Source organism: Cydia pomonella, chromosome 27 (genome assembly GCF_033807575.1).
Source record: "Cydia pomonella isolate Wapato2018A chromosome 27, ilCydPomo1, whole genome shotgun sequence".
Classification (NCBI taxonomy): Eukaryota; Metazoa; Arthropoda; class Insecta; order Lepidoptera; family Tortricidae; genus Cydia; species Cydia pomonella.
In genome coordinates, this window is record NC_084729.1 from 10,054,068 (window position 1) to 10,077,830 (window position 23,763).

Below are 23,763 nucleotides of genomic sequence, written 5' to 3' on the forward strand. Positions count from 1 at the left end.
CTTCATTGGCCGTCCAGAGAGGAGTCGTTAGAGCTAAATGCTCCAGGGGTGGAAGTTAAAACTTGCATAAGACGCGAGTTGGCACAGTGGCTGTTATCAGCCACCTATAGCTGTGGAATACCTACCATGAAGCGATGCCGAAGTGCCGATTGTCTGGTAGTCGATGTGCTTTTACTTTCTTTGCATCTGGCACGTACTGGCATATTAGTGCGAGCGAGATATATAGAAAGTAAGTTACGCAGACGTTAGCGAAAATGGCAGTGTCAAACTCGTGGTAAGGCTGCAGTATACCAAAATGCAATTAATACAATAATCTCTTTCTATTTTTTTATTTAACTTCTGTACTTACAAATAAAAATAAATATTTAGATGTGTTAAATATTTATAATAGAATTATCACAGTATAGAAGACTACTATTTGTGACGTTTTCAACCAAAAGGTACCACATTTTAGTTGTCGATAAGGTTGATTTCATATTGAAGCTATATGGACATAGTACCTTATTGGCAACAAACAATAAGTACCCTTTTGGTTGAAAATGGCACATTTGTTCAACAGTAATTTTACGTACACTCTGTCTTGACCCGAGCAAGGCATGGTTCACTACTAACAACTTCATCAGGTAACTCCAGAGGTTCCATTTTAACCAAGCATGGTGTTGTGCTTGATGCTTCTTCTACTAATCCTGTTTCTTTATTACAATCAGATGGCTCAACTTTTACAATATCTAAACTTTTGTTAATTTTTTCATTCCTATTTTCACTATCTTCAACAATAATTATTGTTCTTTGATGCTTTTGGATTTGTACTTCTGAAAGAAACTGAATCTCTGTGGGCTCAATATTGAATTCATACCAATTCTCTGATTCTTTCTTGACTCCATCTTGTTTTCTATTGTCGAATGTACTTTTACCAAGCATATTTGTCCGTCTATGTGCAGTGTTTAAACTTAACTCATCATCTTCAATTTTCACTTCTTTATCAGATGTTTTAATATCTTCAGACTCTTGTTTGACAGCGTCAGCGATCCAGTCGTTTTCCAAATCTTTAACTGACTCATTTTTATCAACAGCTTTATAAAATGTTTCCTTCACATTGTCAAACCATTTCTCGTTTACATTTTCTTCTACTTTAGTATCATGAGACTCTTTAATTTCTTTATTTTCAACGTTCTCTTGATTTTTTTCGTTTATTTCTGGCACCTTCGAATACGTCTTAACTGAAGAAGAATGCGTTTGCATGTGTGAAGCCAGAACAAAATCATGCTCAAATTGTGCGTTACATATGCTGCACTTGTGTTTTAAGTCCTGGCCATGGGAGTGCTTAGAAAGACCGTCCATATCTGGATAAGCCTCCCCACATTCGTAGCACAGAAACGAAGAAAACCTACAATCACACTTCGGACAGTGGGCGTAAAAAGCGACATAGCTTTTCCGATAAACTGTCAACGTATCTTCATTATTAAAATGCTCGTCACAAGCGACGCATGTAAACGTTGGTTTGTAATGATACTTCCTAAAATGAGTGACGTATGTACCGTAGTATGTGTATGATTTGTTACATAGTTTACAGAACATACACATGTGTTCTTGCAGCTGTTCTTTAGTACTGTAACCTATCTTGCAGTCGTCACACTTATGTTGATGCTTTAGCTCGTTGTGAGTGTTTAAGTCTTCCTTTGATGGGAACGGTAGATTACATGAGTGGCAGTGAAATTTCCTTGGATATTGTCGCAGTGTTATTTTCTTTTTTCTTTGTGGTGTTGTTTGCATGAGTTTTTTCTGCGTTGCTATGAGTGCACGTTTGTTGTATGTGGGTGTGTGTTGCCGTTTACGCTGTTGTGTTGTGTGTTGTGTGATTTCCGGCTGCAGACGGTAGGGCACCCGCCTTATTCGGGTACTTGAGCGTATTGCATCTGAAATAAATAAAGCCGTGGTATTAGTACTCATCTTGGCGTTTCACAGGTTGCATCCTAAAGGTTGGGGTCTTCTTAGGCAAGCTAATCCCACAAATTTGAACAGGCACCAGTTTTAAGCGCGCGCTTGTTTTGTGCGATGAACGCAGCGTTGAACGCATGCGTCAAGGCGGGTCCACACAGAGCGAGCGTTCGCGCGAGGCAATTTCCTCACGCACAAACCGGCCATTCATTCAATCATTGTTCATTCGTTTTCCTCGCCTGAGCACGCCGCCTCGGCCGAGGCACGTCTACACTGGCTGATTGTAACCTCTATATAATTATATTTGTTTTAAAAGTGCAAATCGACTTATAATTTCAACTAATTATAATTCCCGTGAGGAAATTGCCTCGCGCGTATGCTCGCTCTGTGTGTACCCGTCTAAGGGCTAGTAGGGAAAATGACGGGTTATTCCCACTAGTTACCACCAAAATTTGGTTAGCGTTCAATACTAATTCTGTTGACATTGTAAAAAATAAATAAATAATAATAATAATAAATAAAAATTGTTTTATTAGTATTGAACTCTTAACAACATTTTGGTGGTAACTACTGGATTTTTTTTCCAGTAGTACAAACGCAGAGTCAAAAGCGACGAAAGAACTTGGAGATAGCCTTCCTTATAAATGATCTTGTCCACATTGACATACAATATTGAGTGAATTTTAAGCTTAATTCTCATATTTCCTATAGGGAACTTAGTTATAACTAAGGATGTCAAAAGAACATTGTTAACCCTTTAGCCTTTGAACTGTGTATAACTACTAAAAATAACAGCTCGAACACTCTCATATCACATTGTGTCGAAATTATAGAAAATCTTTGTAACTAACAGTTTCAAAAATAGTGTTTACAGTCCACTATTGTTTTATTGAGCAGTCTAGATCTCCTGCATTCAACATACTACACGAATAAGGTACTAGACGCAATAATATTGTAAGACAAACAATGGTTACAATGAATCTTTAATTTCTGGGCATAAAAGCAAATAATTAAATTCTTGTTTTAGGCTCAGTGTCAACTATGATATAAAAAACATAATGATAACAGTTTTCACCCATTTTTTGCCTAGTGCACGCTAGTGTATATCATTCTTACACCCAAATCTCCAGGGTGTCCATAACTTAGAAACAATTTTTGTTAATTATATACAACCGACCGGTTTTGACGACCGGTTTGGCCTAGTGGGTAGTGACCCTGCCTACGAAGCTGATGGTCCCGGGTTCAAATCCTGGTAAGGGCATTTATTTGTGTGATGAGCATGAATATTTGTTCCTGAGTCATGGGTGTTTTCTATCTATTTAAGTATTTATAAATATTTATATATTATATATATCGTTGTCTAAGTACCCTCAACACAAGCCTTATTGAGCTTACTGTGGGACTTAGTCAATTTGTGTAATAATGTCCTATAATATTTATTTATTTATACAAGCTGCTCTTGATAAACACACATAAATGCCCTTACCTAGGATTTGAACCGCAGACCTCTTGCTTTGTAGAGGGTCATTACTGACTAGGTTAGAGGCTGACAAATAATACGAAGCCACACAGGTCAATAATATCTGTGTTTACTACCTGCCTAATAGAGGTCCGTGCTGCAGCCCAAAACACTGGTGGCAGCTGTTTGTAATTGTCTTAGAGAAATTTAGTTTCTCAAAACATGCGTGAAAAATTGTTTTTACGTTTGCTTGAGAGAGGCGCGTCGGCAATGGAATTTCGTAAAACATCGATGGCCTAGGCCGACACAGTGATGGGTCTACATATAAAAAATGTATTGTTTAAACTTAGTTTTAGTTGTATGTTTAGTTCTTAAGTTTTTTGCATGCCAGGTGCTGGTGGAATATGTGTTATATATAATATTGTCTGACCATCTTTTATACCATATTTCATGCAAAATAAAGTTATTTGTATTGCCTTTTAGCAGTGCCACCCTTAGTTCCAACTGAACTGATTCGCCGATCACTGTACGTAGCACTCACAACTATATGGATTTTAAATGCTGTAAGCTTACCATTAACAGCAGAAGCAACTTCGGGGAGTTCCGTCCGCAGGACTTCAGGAGGCACGATTAACCCGCGCTGCACCGTCAGCATTCGAGGCGCCGAGGCAGTAGTAGTCAAGTCAGAAGTTTCTGTAGCCATGGTGTCATCTATCCGGAGTTAGTCAAGGATCCATTCTTGGCCCTCTGCTATTTGGCATCATGATAAATGATCTCGAGGTAGTTCTGAAAGAGAATACTAGGTGCCTTTTGTACGCAGATGACCTAAAACTCGTGCTTGGTGTTAAACAAATGGCGGATTGTGAAGCGATGCAAAGAGACATCAATGAGGTTTTGCAATGGAGTGTTGCGAATAAACTGCATTTCAACGTCTCCAAATGTTGCGTTATGTCCTATACTCGCTCGCCAAACCCTTTAATTGCACAGTATGTCCTTGGTTCAGAAGTCATAGCTCGTGTAACAACTGTCAAAGACCTGGGTGTTACCTTCGACGCCTCTCTTACTTTTCATGACCACATAAAAGGATTAGCTGCCAATTGTTATAAGCGACTTGGTTTCGTCATCAGGAATGTGCGCGATTTTAACGATCCCAGAGCCATCAAACTGCTCTACACGGCTCTTGTGAGGAGTAAGCTTGAGGCGGCAAGTATTGTTTGGAACCCAGCTGAAATCACATACGCCCTTCTCGTAGAAAAAGTGCAAAAAACATTTCTTAGGTTCTTGTATAAGAAGCTATATACTTACTATCCATTCTTATATCCGACCAAGTACTTATTAGGATCTTTAGGTTTTAATTCCCTTGCAGTCAGACGCAATTACAATCTCCTGGTGACAGCATGTGGAGTTTTACGTGGCGAGACAGACTGTCCTGAACTGGTAGGACGAACTGTTAGACTCGCTATTCCATTTGTGCCCAAAAATCTCCTGCGACCGCGAAGTCACAAGCTTTTGGCCGTCCCAATTACACGCACTGTAGCACATAAAAACTCGCCTGCTGTGCGGGCTCTAAGGCTGCTGAACTCCCTTCTGTCATGGGCACCAGATTGTGATATGTTTGCAAGTCGATGGACGGCTGTGTATCAGATGTGTATGCGGTATTGCGAGGTGATGGACGAAAGATGATTGTGATCTGTTTTTCCTAGTATGTAATCCTATCATATAATCTGAATTGTACAGTGCTTTGGTCTCGACTGTAATGCTGTATATATATATTAAAAAATATTAAATAAATATTAAATATTAAATAAATCTACAACTACAACAACCTTCATGTAGTCTTCAGCCGATACTATGTTTACAGATTGAGACATTACTAGGGTCTACACAAAACTGGTGTTCTCTATTTATATAGAAAATACTTATTCTGAGTAAACATTTGTTTTAAATATCTTTTTTTACTTCAATAATGAGAGTCACAAAAGCACACGAAAGGTTATAAACAAAGAGCATATAATCACTAAAAATCCACAGACCAACAGACAAGATAAACTTTATGTCAATGTCCAAACGTTCGGAGATTCTAATAAGAAAAAACGGAAATACGCATTATAGATGAGTATCATTGGGAAAATAAATGATTTATATATTCTATGTAGGACGGTCTCATTTTAAACATAGAGTGAGAGGTTCATACTGTTTTTGTCTTACGCTAGTACTAGCACCCAAAAGAAAGAGATAAGTATAATTTCCTGGTTCTTACTGTTGAGAAGTTGTTTACCAAACTATTGTAAGATATGAAACGAATATAAAATAAATTAAAAACGAACTTAATTCTTTAAAAAACATTTAAAAAAACTAAGCACCACTCTAGATCTGAAACAAAACTGTAGCGTTTGCCAAGTCCGAACGTCTGTTATTAGTCTTGACGTTTGCGAATGACATATGATCTGACAATGACACGACACGACCATTAACTACTAACACAATTTAGCTCTTCGCGGCGTTGGTAAACGATTCCGTGTATCACTTTATTGTTGTACAGTGTGGTAGTTACTATCGCCTTTCAGTTTGCGGGATACAGGTTGGTAATTAGCTGTAAATACTAAATATGAGAGGTAAGGATCCCCTGATGCGGGGACGCAGACTCCATCTTGTCAAAACAATAACCGATTTAAAAATTGGATGGATTTCCCTCATTCGGGATGGAAGTGTACAGTCAGCATCAAAAGTAGCGGATCAAACAAGGTTTCAAAAGTATCTACCATTCTGTAACAGCTTAACAAAATGAGGTGGTTCTATATGTAGAACATGTAAGACGGTAAAAGATATACTTTTGAATGTAAATTTTAGAGATTTATCTATATTTGGAACAGTTATCCGGAATATCAGATACTTTTGGCGCGTTGTTTCATCCGCTACTATTGATGCTGACTGTACATTCACCATAATCTTATAAGAAAAAATAACGACAAATTATTGATGCAATCTTAAAAAAATAATTCTCTATCAAGTCTATCAGATTCCACGCAAACTTCATATAGCACCTGGTTATAACGACTCCGATGCGCCACAAAAGTATACTGACGATGTCAAGGGTCTCTTATTATATATGAATTTCTTCCCCATGAGATAAGCCATCCAGTAAATATTAACTTTTTACAAACTTTAGTTTTCACTCTGTGGTATTTTGAATAAATTCTTGGCTAGAAACAATCTTATTATATTCTCTGCTCTGCTAAAAATATACATTTTGGTATCTTTGTTGTGTGTGGTGCTTAGTTATAACATAATATATATATATATATTTCAGTATCTATATAAATATAAATAAATAAATATATAAATAAATATTATACGTCATTATTACACAAATTGACTAAGTCCCACAGTAAACTCAATAAGGCTTGTGTTGAGGGTACTTAGACAACAATATATATAATATATAAATATTTATAAATACTTAAATACATAGAAAACACCCATGACTCAGGAACAAATATCCATGCTCATCACACGAATAAATGCCCTTACCAGGATTTGAACCCGGGACCATCAGCTTCGTAGGCAGGGTCACTACCCACTAGGCCAAACCCGTCGTCAAACAATATAAAAACACAAAATACAAAAAGATATACAAAAAGTTCCTAGGTTTAATACTAAACTATAGACTGTGTTAGCTGCACTTAGGGTTCAAAGTTGTCATTAGTTTTATGTAGCCTGTGGTAGTTAATACTGCACACTAGCACTGATTCATAGATGAAGCCAAGGGCGTGGCCAGCCAGTGAACTGGGGGGGTTGCAAGTTATTATCACTGAGGCCTAGGGGGACATACATTGTATTTTACAGCAGGTAGAGGCAGGTCCCCCCCCCCCCTGCCCGTGCCTACCTACGCCCATGGCAGAATCATCAACACCTTAATGGGGTCATAATACATTAAATTAATTTGGACACATATAAACTCCTTCCAGCATTTTTTTCCTCAATATTTAATAAATTTATGTTACCATTCAACTCATCAATGGGTCGAGTATCCAAGTGAAAGATCCCTAGAGGCCTACATAGAATAAATATCTGAATTTCGAATAGTGATGGAGGAAGTGCGCGTAAAGGAGGAGTCCGTGGACATGGAGGTTGCGGACCTAAAACAGGAGCCCCCGGACATAGAGGCTGTGGGCCTTAGACAGGAGCCCCCAGACATGGATGCTGCGGGCCTAAAACAGGAGCCTACGGACATGGATGCTGCAGGCCTAAAACAGGAGTCCCTGGAGGAAGCAGAGGCAGGGAATGGAGTGCTACCATGTGATCTGGTGTTTATGGAACATAGTGAGTACCTGGAAAAAGCTGTATAGTCACTGCGGCAGCATCATTTTCCTTATTTGGTGGCAAAAACAAGTGCTTGACACTTGGAGGATTTAACAACTGGAGACGCCTTAAGAGCTTACCCCTCTGTCAAAAAGCTCCGCCACTGGTCATATGTATTGTATGGACTGACATTTATGTGACATGGCTATTTGTATGTTATGTTTTTTTTTTTATCCACTGTGTATTTTTCGGTTTTGCTATCCTGTCCTAAATGTAATATTGTTAATGTTTCTGCTGTCCTTAGCTAGATGTACAAAGGCAGAATAACAATGTCCGTTGCTGGAAGTCCTTAGGGCCGCTGTGCCCCGAGGCCTTTTGGCGCAGACATTAGCTGAGCCACTTTCCCTTTCAATTAGTTTTTAAGCATTATTGTGCACTTTTATTATGTACCTATAATTAAACTTTTTGAATAAACGTGTTTATTATTATTAAATAGCCATACATTTGACGTGCCCCTCCCGCAAAAATCGGCAGACTGTTTTGTGCAGAACATTACAGACAAGACGTCTCCAGTTGTTAAATCTTCCAAGGCTTGACAAAATAAACGATGGATAAATCTGTTATAGATGTCATAAAATAAAGAATAAATCCTAGTTAACCCTTTTCCAGGCCGCACCAATCTACAAGGTTTTCCCAAAAAATTCAAATATATTATTTTTATTATTATTTAACAAGCAGGCAGGCAGTTTGACAACTGATATGACCTGTATCCAATATTCATAAAGATAGTTATCATGAACGAGTAGTAGATATAATGTGCTTGTCTAATTTATTTTTAAAGTGGTTCACATTTTGTGCTGAAACCACATCTTCTGGGAGCCTGTTCCAAGCCCTCACCACTCGATTGCTGAAAAAGTGTTTGTATGGGTTACTGTGAGCCCTATGCCTTTCCAGCTTTAAATGATGACCTCCATATATTCCAATAAATCCAGCTTTGATGATTCATTTGAAGACAAGTCACATTTTCCGAAAGTGCAATCTAATTTGAACCTTAAATCGGATGGCTACGGTGGAAATTCTATTGGCGCGTATGTGGTCGATAAATCGTACTATGCCTGGAAAAGAGTTAATATAAACATATAGCAACATATAGCAAGTTATAAAAAACTTAACATATAATTTAAATTAAAGGGATGGTGTCTCCCGGTAAGCAATATATTTGCCTGTGTTGGGAGGCACTGCTCTTCCGTGATTATTGATAATTATACTAAGCTATACTATTTACTAACATTTACTACAAAGTAAATATATAAACCTAGAATATATAATGCTGAAGCGATCGATATCAAAACCGTTTTCTCCCGAAATGGAATTAAATAGAATAAGTACAGTACAGTCAAGTGTAAAAATATGGGTGTACACATCTTACTCAAAAATATGTCCCATAGCATCTTATTCCAGTGAAATAAGGGCGTAGTACCATATTTATGAGACGATTTATTCTATACTTATTTTTGCACTTGACTGTACCGTTATTTCGTGAGGATCGCAAAGCTATTCTTCCCTCTTTACTGCATTACCGCTAAGACTGCATGCACTCACACGTGGCACTCAAAGCAATCAAACATATAACATTTGCGTCGGGGCTTAAATATGTATGTTTAAATTGTACTGTTGTTTGCAGTTTGCATCAAGGTCGAAGCGGAGTTCGTAGGGGAGAAGCGGGAGGAGGGCGAGGGGACATGCGAGAGCGGGACGGCACCAGCTTGCGGAAACGAGACAGAAGAAAAGGAGCAACACCAAGGTAAAGCTCATTTAAGCTCAAACTACATATTACCAAGGTAAAACTTGGTTAAGTGGATAAGTGAGAAACCTCCATAGCGAAGACTAGGACTCATGCTCAGGTCCCGCCTATTTAGGACGTAATTACCTCTATTACTGAGACAAAACAAACCTCTGTATCTCGGATTCGTTGTCTCAGTTTTCTCGTCATTATTACCTCTTACCTTACCTCTATAAATAAGATAGCGATCATTTAATCATATCGATTTGTCATTTAGTCATTTATTTAATATTGCATTGTCATGTAAATTGTTAAATTTTCTTTTTTATTTTATGTTTAGTTTTATTTAATAGTTTATTTAGCATTAATTAATCATGTACAGTCAAATAAGAAATAAAAGCAAGTAAATTGAACTTATGCTAACACAAAACAACTTTAAACTAAATATAAAAGATCTCCCCCAAATCACTTCCTTCCGGCATGGTCGCAAGAACGCTGACAGTTACCCCTCTGCACCTCCAGACTTAGCCTCTGGGCAAAGAAAGCGCCAGCCCTATGATCGCCCGAGATGCCTATCAGCCGAACTGACACTTCTCTGACAAAATTTTTGGTGTCGGACGACCACGGGCCTAACGTTTTCATTACAAGCGCCGCCAACTCATACTCATTCGTCAAGAACGCGTATTTGCGGCGCTTGACGGTCTGGGCCTGGTCCGCAGCAGTCCCGGGCTTCCGAGCCGACCCTTCCACGTGAGACGGAGCCAGCGGGTCCACGCAGGTGGCGTCCCACGCCAAAGGGCGACCTAAGCTCCAGGGCACGAGAGTGCAGCCATCAGGTCTCTTGCCGTCAGCTGCACAGAGACCTGACGGCTCCAACGTCGCGGGAAGGAGGGCAGTACTGAGGGCGCGGCGGATCTAATCGTTAAGGGTAGTATGCCTGTAAAGCCGACCAGCGCTCAGTTTGCAGTGCAGGCCATGCCGCCCCAGAGTGTCAACTGGCTGTACACAACGGCTGCAAGTATGCGGCTCGCAAATTCGTAGACCCAGGCGAAGGCAAACCGCGCTCCTCAAAGCTGAGGGTTTTTAATTGTTTGCTTTGTTCTATTTTAAACATCTCATGTTTTTGTGTTGCAACTTAAATTTTCCATGCCAAATAGTTTTGTTTCCAGTAAAAATTTCTTGAAATTTCAACTTGCACATTAGGGTGGCGCAAAAATAAAGTTATGAAAAGGTATTCTTTTTCCACAAGGTTGTTAGAGAGCCAAACGGCAAAAACGGAACCCTTATAGACTCGTCATGTCCGTCTGTCTGTCCGATTATGTCACAGCCACTTTTTTCTGAAACTATAAGAGCTATACTGTTCAAACTTGGTAAGTAGATGTATTCTATGAAAAAATGTGTCCCCCCCCCCCTGTAACTTCTAAAATAACAGAATGAAAAATCTAAAAATATATATGATATACATTACCATGCAAACTTCCACCGAAAATTGGTTTGACCGAGATCTAGTAAGTAGTTTTTTTAATACGTCATAAATATATATATTTTTTTCATCAAACCCATACGTGTGGTTATTTAGGTTCCTAATATCATTTTTTTCTAAACTGAATAGTTTGCGCGAGAGACACTTCCAAAGTTAAAAAATTTGTGGTTTGTATGAGTATTGCGAGCGTAGCGAGATACACGGATAAAAGATGGACATAAGATGTGACTATGGAAAGGCCCCGACGTAAAAAGAAAATCAGGACGACCACGAAAGCGATGGAGCGACGACACGGCCGGTCAAAGATGGCTAAATAAGGCAAAGGACAGAGACGAATGGAACAAATTGGAGGAGGCCTTTACCCAATAAAGTGGGGTTCCTATCAACTTTTAGTTTGAAAGAAAAAAAGTTTAATTAATAGTATGTACCTAAATGATACTAAGTGCGTTAGTAGGTGATAAGAAAATAAAGAGGCTTTTTATTTATATATATTTATTTATGAGTATTGCAAATCACAAACATAGCAACCACTAAATCATTAGCTAATGAGTTCAAATTTGAATCATAGAATACTTTAAACTTCGACTTTGTCAGTAGAAAATGGCGGCAAATTGAAAAAATGTAGACGTGAAGGTTTGATTTCACATAAAAATAAGAATTTCTCGTTTTTTTTTACTGACGAAGTGGATTTGTCAAAGTTTGGTTCATAAGGAAGTACTTTAACAAGTATAAAGTTGTTGAACACTTCATGCATTTTTCAGAACATAATTCTATATCTAATAATCGCGGACAAACATACATACCTACATGCGTTCAACTGTACTTTTTATTGCTTAGTACGTGAGCGAAGCCGCGGGTATAAGCTAGTAATAGAATAAAAAGATTTAAAAATTTGGACTGCCGGCCCAAGGTTTGTGCAAAACGCGTCGTTAAAGAATTCCGTTCTGGTCATCATCAACAGTTCCACTTCATCAAATGGCACTTTTTTTAATGCAATGCCAATGCTTGATTTGTTGATAAAATAAATAGCTCTATAACAATTGCAGAGTTCCGTCAATTCCTCATGGATCCCATCATCAGAACTGGATTTTGAAAAAATGGAACCAAATTTGAAAATTTGCTGACTATACATACATGAAAATCTTAATTTCAGGCAACTAGTGACCCATAAATAAATACCTTAAAACTAACATACATATTATAACAATATATCTTAAAACTAAACACTAGAAATCACATTATGGCTGACTGTGGATGAGGTCTTGGTGGCTCAGTTGGCAGAGCGCTGGAGTATCGATCCAGAGGCTGTAAGTTCAAGTGTCACCCAAGGCAGTAATTGTTCCACTTTTGAATTTGTTCTATCTGGAACTTTTACATAATTGTAAATAAAACATAATTCGTTTTTGTTTCAGATGAAGGACTAGCGACGGCACGCGAGACACAAGCCCCGGGCAGTGCAGAGCCACAAAAAATAGAGAACCCATACTCGTGCGATATATGTAAAAAGGAATTTCCACAATTAGGCGCCTTAACTAAGCATAAACGAATTCACGCCGAAAAAACATACCAGTGCAAAACGTGTGACATGCGGTTCAGACTGCTAAGTATATTACAAGCACATGAACGGCGTCATAGAGGCGAGAAACCTTACGACTGTAAAACATGCCAAAAGCGCTTCTCGACAACGTACGATTTGAAGAAACACGAGTTAATTCATTCTGGCGAAAAGCCTTACTCCTGTGACGTATGTAAAAAGCAATTTAGACAACTTCATTCATTGAATTTACACAAACAAAATCATACAAGCAAACCGTATTTCTGCGAAATATGTTATAAGAACTTCACAGATTTAGATGTTTTGAAAGAGCATGAACGAATACATACAAAAGAAAAGCGATTTTCTTGCGATGTATGTGAGAAAGCTTTCAGGAATTCGTCAGCATTGAATGATCACAAAAGAACACACACAGGTGAGAAGCCTTATCCATGTGGCACGTGTGAAAAAGAGTTTGCGAAATTGCAGGATTTAAAAACACATGAACGTATCCACACCGGGGAAAGGCCTTACTCCTGCGAAACGTGTGAAAAGAGCTTCAAACAGTGGAATCAATTAAAAGTACACAAACGATCCCACACAGGCGAGAGGCCTTACCCTTGTGGTACATGCGATAAGCGATTTGCGCAATTGAGCCATTTGAAGGCTCACGAACGTCGTCACAGAGGCGAAAAACCTCATGCCTGTAAAACATGTCAAAAGCGCTTTTCGGAATTGTACGATTTGCAGAAACACGAGCTGATTCATACTGGCGAGAAGCCTTTTTCATGTGACGTATGTGAAAAGCGATTCAGACAAACGAGTTCGTTGAATCTACATAAGCAAATTCACACTAGACAAGCGTATCGCTGCGACAAGTGCATTAGGGTGTTCACAGAATTGGATGATTTGAAGAATCATGCACAAGTACATTCGAAAGACAGACGATTTCCTTGCGATGTTTGCGGAAAGGAGTTCAAGATACCGTCTCTATTAAACAAGCACGTAAGAACACACACCGGTGAGAAACCTTATCCCTGTGGCACGTGTGAAAAAACATATGCGAAATTGGCGAGTTTAAAGAAACATGAGCTTACACACACCGAATAGGGTTTACAATGTAAATGTATTACAGTAGCTCGATATGATTGCCATTTGATAATGAAGCAATGAAGTCCTCTGCAGTTGCAGGCGTACATAGGCTACGGAGACTGCTTACCATCAGGCGGGCCGTATGCTTGTTTGCCACCGACGTAGTATAAAAAAATCCACAATTAAATAATGATGTAAATACAAAAACAAATGATAGCGATAGATTTAAGTTTTGTAAATATAGTTGTAAGGTTATTTGATTTCTTTGTATAATAGACTCGTTAGTGGTACAGTCAAAAGATTTAATTTGTGACGAATTTCGTATTCGTACCTTGTTACAGTGACAAACAACACGAAAGTCGCTATAGTATTTGCATTCCTATTTGCATTATTTGACACATGTCACTCAACAGCACTATAACGTAAAATGTCTTCTACATCGAAATCACAAAGGAAGACAATTGCACTGCGAACGTTTACGTACTACGTCTTTTTTTTTACTTTAGGGTTGGCCGGACACCACCGTTATGAATTTGTAGTTGTCTAAGTAAATCGATATGAATTTTTCATTTTAGGTCGCAACGATGAATTATTCAATTTATTATATTTTCTTAAACATTATTTCTTACAAAAAAATGTATCTAAAAACTGTTTTAACACACGTCTAGAAAAAAACGTAAACTAGTTATATTTATTTTAGGAATACGTAGTGTATCGATTTCTAAACGATCCGGTTGACGTTTGAAAATAACATGTTGTATTGGTGCAGTTCATCGTAGCTTTATTTAAATCTCAAATAAAATTCATTAAAAGTCCCAATTCGATACCTTAGTCTAGGTGCTATCCAATCGTAATCGCTTACTGTTTCAATCGATTTGGGTTAGTTCCATCTCTATAAACGTCAGTTACAATGTGTCAAATACCGCAAATAGGAATGACTCCACCGACCACTGTCTATGACCGTAATAAGATTCATATACTAGCCGTGTCTTATCCGACCTCGACATTGGCAGAATCATCAACACCTTGATGGAGCCATAACACGAAAAATTGATTGAAATACTATAGAGACCTCGTCATCATACTATTGTCACAGAGACAAGGTACGAAATGGGTCACAAATCCTCCTCCCTGGGTCCTCTGAAGTTGTGAACTCTTGTAGTGTGAATCAATTTAAAAACAATCTTGACAGACTATCTAAGCAGTGAAATCGTGCTAAGTGAACTCTGATTTAGACGTACCAGCATCAGCTGCCGGTCTAAAACTAAATACAGTGGCGTAGCATGGGGGGGGCGGAGGGTGCGGTCCGCACCGGGCGGCACTTTGCCGGGGGCGGCGCTGCGGAGGTGTCAGTAAAAAAAAAAAATTAATTTTTTTTTTTTTTTAATATAAAAAAAAAGTTAATTTCTTCCAGTGTTTTTTTCGTCATTTTTTTTGTTACCAAATCCGGGTACCTATGCAGGTTCTATGCATGGGTGATGCAAGCACAAGGTTTCTCAATAACTATTATTTAGGAAACTTATTTCGTTTCAATGTTATTTTAAATAAATGTCTCCTTACGCATTCTTTGTACTTCACCGTAATACGGCAATGACAGACCGTCGTTTCACATGACTTTGAGTAAAAAGCAAGATATAAAAACAAGCTTGCGAATTAGCGAATTGCTGCAGCTGCCCCAATTTTTCGATTTCGCGGCTTCTCGTATGAAACTAGGCAGTATATACTAATATAATATTTTGGTAAACGGCCTTTTGAGCTAAAAGATACTGGTAGAAAAACATCAAAGATACGCGTTACGCGTACATTGTTGCAACACGAATTACACCTTGGAGGCAATCGACAGCATTTTTTGCTTACAGAAAATAATGATTTAACGATTACCGATGACTGTTTCATTGGATATATTCACAAAGTTAGCGAGTAAAAAGATTAAAAAAAAAAAATTTAAACGGTGTTTCGTGTCAACTATACTGCTCAAAAAGTTAGATACCCGGAACGAGTCCTTTACTCCTTTGGTGGGCGGCAGCTGGCGAGCCTATTGCACTTATTACATAGTAATAGAAGACAATGTAATAACATAACGTATTAGTGATTCAGTAATGCTAGTTGTGAGAGGAGCTTTTCGAAACTGAAATTGATCAAAAATTACTTGCGATCTACAATGAGTACGCTGAGATTAACTAATCTAGCTATATTGTCGATCGAACAAGACCTCACTGATGCAATCGATATTGAAAGTGTGATCAAAAACTTTGCTGAAAGGAAGACTAGAAAAGTTAAATTTTAATCTTTCAGTTCAGTTGAGGTCGTTGAGGAGTTGAGCTTAGAATGATACTCGTGCGTAAAATAGCGTTCGTGAAGTAGGCGATTTCTCCATTATTCAGATTATTCTATTAAGTTTTCTCTGTAATGTTTCTAAGTGATATTCTACCTTCTATTCTATGTCAAAAAATGTTAATTTCACTTTTCAATTCAATAAATTATTCAATAAAACTAATAAAAGTACTCTTTTTACACCATGCCCAAATTTTTTATAATGGATGACAAAAATAAGAGGGCGGCAAATTTGGGATCCGCCCCGGGTGCGAGTGACCTATGCTACGCCACTGACTAAATAATAATAACAAATTAAATCTTTTAACTGTACAGCCAAGGAATTTAATTTCCAACCCACCTAAGGTTAAATATCGTACAGCAAACTGTCACCATGACAGCTGGCTAGAGCATGACGTTCCTTTGACATTCGTAATTCTCGACTATGGAAGGTAAAGGCAAGGAACAGAAACTCCTTAGACAGAATTGTTGCAAAAGTGTCCAGCTGTCAGCTATAAATAATAGTTCTGAATCTCTCCAGAGTAGCGCTAGAGTAGCTAAGAACCTAGGCGTTATTGACGGAGTGAAGCGCGCTGTCTATGATTCGTTTTTTTTTCTCAAGTATTCTAGGTATTGTAGCGCCACCTATTTATGGTTTTTTTTCGGTCAATTTTTGGTATATGGAGATTTTGTTCCTTGCCTTCACCTTCCATATTTTCGACCTTAATGTATTGCGAATGTCCAACAACATTTCAACCTAATTAAACTCCCAATGGGAATTAAATTCCTTGACTGTCCCCACTGTCTATGGAATAAGATTTTTATGTACATACATTTTTTATAAATAAATAATTTAATTTAAATCCAGCACCGTTCTCTTTCCACATTATCCAGTCATCTTTTTTTTTAAATATGACTTTTTTAAAGGGAAGGTGATTCTCGATTTTTATGCATTTTTAAAGAATTTAAGTTTCCATAGCTACGCTAATAAATACGCTAATGGAGGTAAACAATGTATTATTCAAGAAAGAAGTTTTTGGAAGCTTTTGGTCGCAGACTGTACTTTTTTTACTACGGGCACAATTCTAAAAACCCCAAACACAGGTTGCGTTGTTTCATCAGAGTTCCTATGGCTACCTCCTGTCTCCATCATCAGATCAGCTCGATGGTACCATAATATTGCATTGTCACCCGACTTACATATGTATGCAAATTTTCAGCTCAAACGGAAATTATCTTATGTCATCTCGCTTAGTGTGGTAGGGCACAGCACAGCGGATGTCATTCCAGAACTAGAGCAGAGCCCGACTGGAGCCTTACAGAAAACCGCAGCCAAATAATACTAGACCCTACTCATAGTGTTGTGTTCCTGCCGGTGAGTAAGGTTGCCAGAGCTCAACGAGAGTGCGGAGTGTTAGGGTCGGCAACGCGCAGGAAACTCCCCTGGCGTTGCAGGCGTACATAAGCTACGGAAACGCTGCAAGCAAGTATTTAGGTCAAATTTAGCTTCCAAGATTTGACACTAACGAAATAACATACTCACAGGGCATTTTAAATAAAAGCTTATAAAAATAGCAAAATAAATTGATAAATACGTAAAACAACTATGAGGAAAATTATTCAGGATATATTTTACAAGAACATTATTTCGGAACGAATAAATACACAGACGAGCAAAGTTACAAGTAAATAAGTAGGTATATAATGTAGGGCTTAACTTGGCACACCCATTTGCTGGCTGAATACACTGTTCTTTGAAATGTATTTGACAACATCTACTTGACTGTATTCTAGCAAATAAATGATTTGATATTTGAAATCGGGACTGATTTCGGGGCCGGATATCAGGAAGTGTGGATGTAATTGGCGCTTAACATGGAATATGCACATCGGTGCGGATATCAGACCCGACTTCGGGCCGGAGAAATAATAATTTCCGTTTCACCAAATATCAGCACATCGTTTACAATATTTGAAAGTTAATATGCAAAACTATCAAACATTTATTGCAAATAGTTTGTCTCGTATTTTTTTACATTTCAAATATTGTTAACGATGTTCCGTGAAACAGAAAACGATTATCAGGCCCGACATCAGGGCTGACTTCGGGGAGTGTGGATGTAAAGCGCCAATTACATCCACACTTTATCAGGCCTGAAATCAAACCCGGTTTCGGGCCTGAGAAATAATATTTTTCCGTTTTACCAAATATCAGCACATCGTTTACAATATTTGAAATGTAAAAAAATGGTTCATATGCGAAAATGTCATACATTGAACATTTTTGGCAATTAGAAATGTGACGATTACACAAGAAAAGTATGGGTTGCGACCTGCAAGTCGGCACTCCGTTGTCAAATGTCGAGCGAGCAGCTATTTTTTACATATCAAATATTGTTTACGATGTGCTGATTTTCCGTAAAACGGAAAATGATTATCAGGCCCGAAATCGGGAAGGGTAGATGTAATTGGCATTTAATTGGTGCTTAAAATCCAAACAAGAAAAAATATATTGCAGAATATGAACCATGTATGTCTATGGAACAAAATAATATAATACTCAAACGAACGAAACGAAATCAATTATCCTATTTATGACAAGGCAGTATGGCTTAGAGCTTTAGCCTGTCCAGATTGACAAAAAAAACGAAAACAACGAAATGTCATAAATCGAAATGTCATTAGTGTCAATTGAATTACTGAAATTGGAATTTGTTGTATTTTACTCTTTCTATTTAATTAACATTCTAAACGTAAAAAGAACCGTATTAGTTGACAATGGAGTCTTCAGCGCATGAGAAAGTTAACATAAAGTCTGAGTCCGTAAGGGACGATGTCTGCATGAAAGATCTGTTGTCGTGTTCAGATATTCATATAAAGGCCGAGCGTACGTCTGATGATGACATTGAAGTGAAGCCCTCATTGAATGAGTCGATAGATGTAAGAAACGAAGGCGTGTGTGTTAAAGAGTCTACGTGGTATGATGTGTCTGTAACTGTAAAAGAGGAGCCATCCTGCTCAGACGTAATTGTAAAAGTCGAGCCTTTAGATGTGTTTATGACGGACGAACGTTCAGAGAATGACTGTCATTTAGAAAAGACATCCGTGACTGTAAAAGTAGAACCATCAAAGTCAGGTGTGGCTGTAAAGGATTGTGAGAAACTGGAGGGCATACAAGCGGGGCTGTACACCGATCATGCAGTTAAAGATGAGCTGGTGCGTGGCCCTGAGCTGGTGGAGCAGCAAGTCTGTGCAGCTGAAGGTAAAACTTTTAATTTTTTAAAGTATAGGCAGAATGAGTTCAAGAGACATATTTTTTCTTTTCAATGATTAAAGTTACACTCATTTTAAAACAATATTCTGTTAGGTTACCAATGTTAAGAGGGAATGTGGTATACATGCTGCCATACAAAAAGAGAAAATGTGTTTCCACTTCTAAATATTTTCCATTTTCCATGATTTTTTAGTTATGTTTTTGACACAATGGAAAACTAGGTTTATAGGTTTTCCATGTTTCAATATTTGCAATACAATTTTTTTTTATTTTAAAGCGGACCTATAAACCTAGAATATATGCTGAAGTGATCAACATCAATATCAAAGTGGTTTGCTAAGATTTAGTTTTATGTCGGTGACAAAAAAGCATATGGCCTGCCTGATGGTAAGCAGTCTCCGTAGCCTATGTATGCCTGAAACTCAAGAGGAGTTAAATGCATGTTGCCGAGCCTAACACTCCGCACCCTTGTTGAGCTCTGGCAACCAACTCTGTTTTCTCCTGAAATGGAATTTCATAGAAAAAGTATTGTTATTTTGCGAGAATCGCAAAGCTATGCATCCCTCTTAACCATGAAGACTATTTTATAATCTTTAAAATATTTGTCAAATCTGGATAATACCTACAAACATAGTAGTTTCGTCCCCTGGACATTTTTTGCGAGGCCCACTTCGGAATAGGGACGGAGTCTAGACAAGCCGTTAGTACATGTTTGACTCCAAAAAATAGTTTAGGTACATGACTGTATCGCTGCAAGAGTAGCCAACCCTCCACCCCCCCTTGTCACGCAAAATAGGCGCCAGTCGTCGAGTTGCGGAAAATCGCCCGTACTACAATACAATACAATGACTGTATCGCTGACAATTCTCCCTTCTCCATAATTTCGCAGTGCATTAGTATATACTGTAATGCTGTGTAATTTTGTTGTTGTTAAAAAAATAATTATACCCCTGCAGCTTGGAATACTACCAAATACACAATTACCTGCTATTCAAAAAAAGCTGTGAATAGCCGGGTCCACACAAAGCGAGCACGTACGTGCTCGCTCGCTCGCTCTGTGTGGACCCGGCTATTGGTCACTATAAGCTCTGATGGGCCTAAATAAAATTCTATATGTATAAAATCTTCCGCGGCATTACGATATTTAACGACGTCAAGCTGTGGGCTGTACAGTTGAGTTGCTTGCGGAACAATATATTTTTAAATTTTAGTCTACATTCTAGTTTACTGAAATTACCGTTCTAGTTTGCCGAATGTTAAACCAGCCGAAACTAAGATACTTTTGAATAATGAATGCTTAGATAAAGCACTGTTTCTTGGTTTAACATTGGACAAAAATCTACAATGGAGTCCTCATATAAGAACGCTAGCAAACAAATTAAGTTCCGCCGCTTACGCCGTTAGGAAAATCAGGCAATTGACTAATGTTGAGACAGCTCGCCTTGTCTATTATAGTTATTTTCATATGGTACTCTGGTTTGGGGCAAAGCAGCTGACATACAAACTATATTTGTCTTATGAAAGAGAGCCATTCGTTCTATATATAACTTAAGAGCACATGAATAATTAAGAGAACTTTTTAAAGAAATTAATATTTTAACTGTAGCTTCCCAATACATTTATGATTGTATTATTTATGTTGTTAAGAACCTAGACTTCTTCCCTAAGAATTCAGATGTCCATAACTATAACACTAGAAATAAAAATAAGCTTTCTATCAGAAAGTTTCGTGTCTGCATAGTACAAAAGTCATTCGTTAGGCAATGCATTCATTTTTATAACAAGTTACCTGACGATGCTTTAAGATTACCCTTACTTAAAGAAGTCATTGATGTTGAAGGCTTATTACAGAGTCGAGGACTACTTGACAGACTAACATGCATGGTCTAAACCAGAAACTGTCAAAAGAAGTAGCAATTAAAATCATTGTACTATGTGTATATGTTAAATCATTATATAGATTACACAGCTCAGGTAAGAAAGCACATCAAATATTTTTTGTAGGTATAGACTTATATAATGCATATTCTCATTTCTTTATTAATTTAATTTTTCTTTTGTACGAATTCGATATGTTTTCTGAAAGAGCTACGTATTTGTATGATTTTATATGACATACATATATATATATATTTATCAATTTTCTATGAAGATAAGTAGCTACTGTATGTAATTGCATGATTTCTATAGTAATCTAAATTGTATTTTATTTTTCTTATTTAATGCATGTTAATTATAAAATGTAGTGTTTTGAAAAGATGTGTCCCGCCGAGTTTCTTGCCGGTCCATATTGGGATACCCTCCTCCAATTGAGGGGGGATTTAAATCTTCTCGGGTCAGAGGTGTAGGGTTAGAGCCGGTGTAGCTTTATTTGACGTTCATAAGCGCATTTTAATATGCCTACTTGAATAGTAAACTATCTTTATCTTATCTTATCTTTACTTAATACTCAACATTTTATTGCAAATTCACAAAGTAGTTGTACCGGTGGTAAACTTATAAGCTAAGTCTTTGTGAACCCTGTTGGGCACTGCAATATTATTTACAATTCCAAGGAGAGTTTTAATTTAAATGTCATTTGTCATTTATTATTCAAAACATTAAGTTATTATATTAACAAGAACAAATAATCTATATAAAAATAATATAATAAAATGCCTCTTTATTTTCTTATCAACTACTTACACACACAATAATCTATAGATATTATTAAATTATATGGATTTCATTGAACTTCATCGTCATAGTGAACACGACACCACATATTAGCACAATTTTCTGTTCCTTTATATATTAATTATATAATGATTTATGTTCTTTTTTGTGCTAATAAATTCTTCTTATCTTATCATCTCTTTATACATAGAGTAGAACCTCGATTAACCGAAGTAATTGGCCGAGACTAGTTCATTTCGCATTAATCCGATCCTATTCTGTAGGTACAATATAATATAAGCGCAATTTCATCGTATGTCCTACAAATTTTACAAATTTAATTCTATATAACAAATGCCTCCAGTCGGGTTAAGGGTGTCCGCCTTGCTGGCGCGGGTGAGCCAGACCACGGCCGGACCCGGGCGCGTGAGGCGGGTTTTACCAACAATGACACCCGCGCGCCAGCTTAAAAAAAATCCTTCGTTTGTTACTTCGTTTTCCACGTATCACAAACTAGTCACACTTTAACTAAGAGTTACTTATACTGTTAGTAATGTGAAGGTGTGTTGTTGCAGGGCAAACATCACAGGGGGACCAAAACGACACATACGAGACTTACCGATGTGACCACTGCAGTTTCACAACGCTCAAAAAGAACGCTCTAGAGATTCACGCAAGCAAACACAACAGCGAGAACCTCTACCGCTGCGAGCACTGTAACTACACATCCAAAAAGAGAACCCATCTCCAAAGTCATTTAATAATGCACACTGACGAAAAGCCATTCAAATGTGGTCAATGTAGTTTTTCTACTAAACGAAAACCTGCCTTAAGAGTCCATGAATTGATACATTCTGAAGAAAAGCCACTCAAATGCGACCAATGCAGTTTTTCTACTAACCGAAAACCTAACTTACGAGCCCATGAGTTAACACATTCTGCAGAAAAGCCATTCAAGTGTGACCAATGCAGTTATGCTTGTGTAGGGAAAAGTAAGTTAAATCGTCATAAAAAAATACATTCAGGTGAAAAACCGTACAAATGTAGCCAATGTAGTTATGCTAGTATTAAAAAAGACAATTTACTATGTCATGAAATGAAGCACACTGGTGAGAAGCCTCATAAGTGTAACTATTGTAGTTTTGCCACTATCAGACTGTCTGATTTAAAAACCCACGAAAGGAAACACACCGGTGAAAAGCCGTATAAATGTGGTCAGTGTAGTTATGCTTGTACACAAATAAGTAGTTTAAAGTCTCACGAAAGAATACATAGTGGAGAAAAACCATTCAAATGTACTTATTGTAGTTTTACTAGCAGACAACAAAGTGAACTACGAATTCATAAGATGAAACATACTGGTGAAAAGCCATACAAATGTGACCTATGTAGTTGTGCGTATAGAAAAGTATGTCAATTAAAACTCCATGTAAAAACACATACAGGAGACAAGCCTTACAAATGTGGCCACTGTAGCTATGCTTCTAGCAAATTAGTAAATGTACAACGCCATGAAATGAAACACAGCGGGGAGAAACCATACAAGTGTGATCAGTGTAGTTTTGCCAGTGAAGAGAAAAATAAGTTAACACTTCACATTAGAAAACATACTGGAGAAAAGCCGTTCAAATGTGGGCAGTGTAGTTACACAGCTGCCCGGAAGATTTACTTAGTTCATCATGAAAAGATACACACTAAATAGAATATTGTATTTCTTTATTTAACATACTATAAATGAAATAATATTTTGTACATGATCATTTCATAATTTGAGATTAAAATATTTCTATGTTTCATACTTTTTAGAGTGCGAGTTTTCAGTAGTCGGACTTTAGTTTTTGAACTTCATTTTTATGTAATTAAACTTTTTGAAGGCGCCCAGCACAATGTCGCGCGCTTCGCCCGACTTCTTTGTGTAAGAGCATTGAAG

General features: G+C 37.6%; 3 protein-coding genes across 3 annotated transcripts; 2 read left to right on the forward strand and 1 right to left on the reverse strand.

Annotated features, from left to right (window-relative positions):
• Positions 1–313: 313 nt before the first annotated feature.
• Positions 314–5,394, reverse strand: LOC133532527 (uncharacterized). The gene is made up of 3 exons (XM_061871245.1): positions 5,206–5,394; positions 3,971–4,106; positions 314–1,916 (listed from the first exon to the last, which is right to left on the reverse strand). The coding sequence occupies exons 1-3, from the start codon at positions 5,266–5,268 to the stop codon at positions 565–567; spliced, it is 1,551 nt and encodes a 516-aa protein (XP_061727229.1). The 5' UTR covers positions 5,269–5,394; the 3' UTR covers positions 314–564.
• A 67-nt stretch (positions 5,395–5,461) lies between these two features.
• Positions 5,462–14,856, forward strand: LOC133532526 (zinc finger protein 883-like). The gene is made up of 4 exons (XM_061871244.1): positions 5,462–5,978; positions 7,484–7,720; positions 9,384–9,503; positions 12,378–14,856. The coding sequence occupies exons 2-4, from the start codon at positions 7,486–7,488 to the stop codon at positions 13,607–13,609; spliced, it is 1,587 nt and encodes a 528-aa protein (XP_061727228.1). The 5' UTR covers positions 5,462–5,978; positions 7,484–7,485; the 3' UTR covers positions 13,610–14,856.
• A 2,355-nt stretch (positions 14,857–17,211) lies between these two features.
• Positions 17,212–23,640, forward strand: LOC133532531 (zinc finger protein OZF-like). Its single transcript, XM_061871251.1, has 2 exons — positions 17,212–19,166; positions 22,409–23,640. The coding sequence occupies exons 1-2, from the start codon at positions 18,683–18,685 to the stop codon at positions 23,533–23,535; spliced, it is 1,611 nt and encodes a 536-aa protein (XP_061727235.1). The 5' UTR covers positions 17,212–18,682; the 3' UTR covers positions 23,536–23,640.
• The last annotated feature ends 123 nt before the right edge of the window (positions 23,641–23,763 follow it).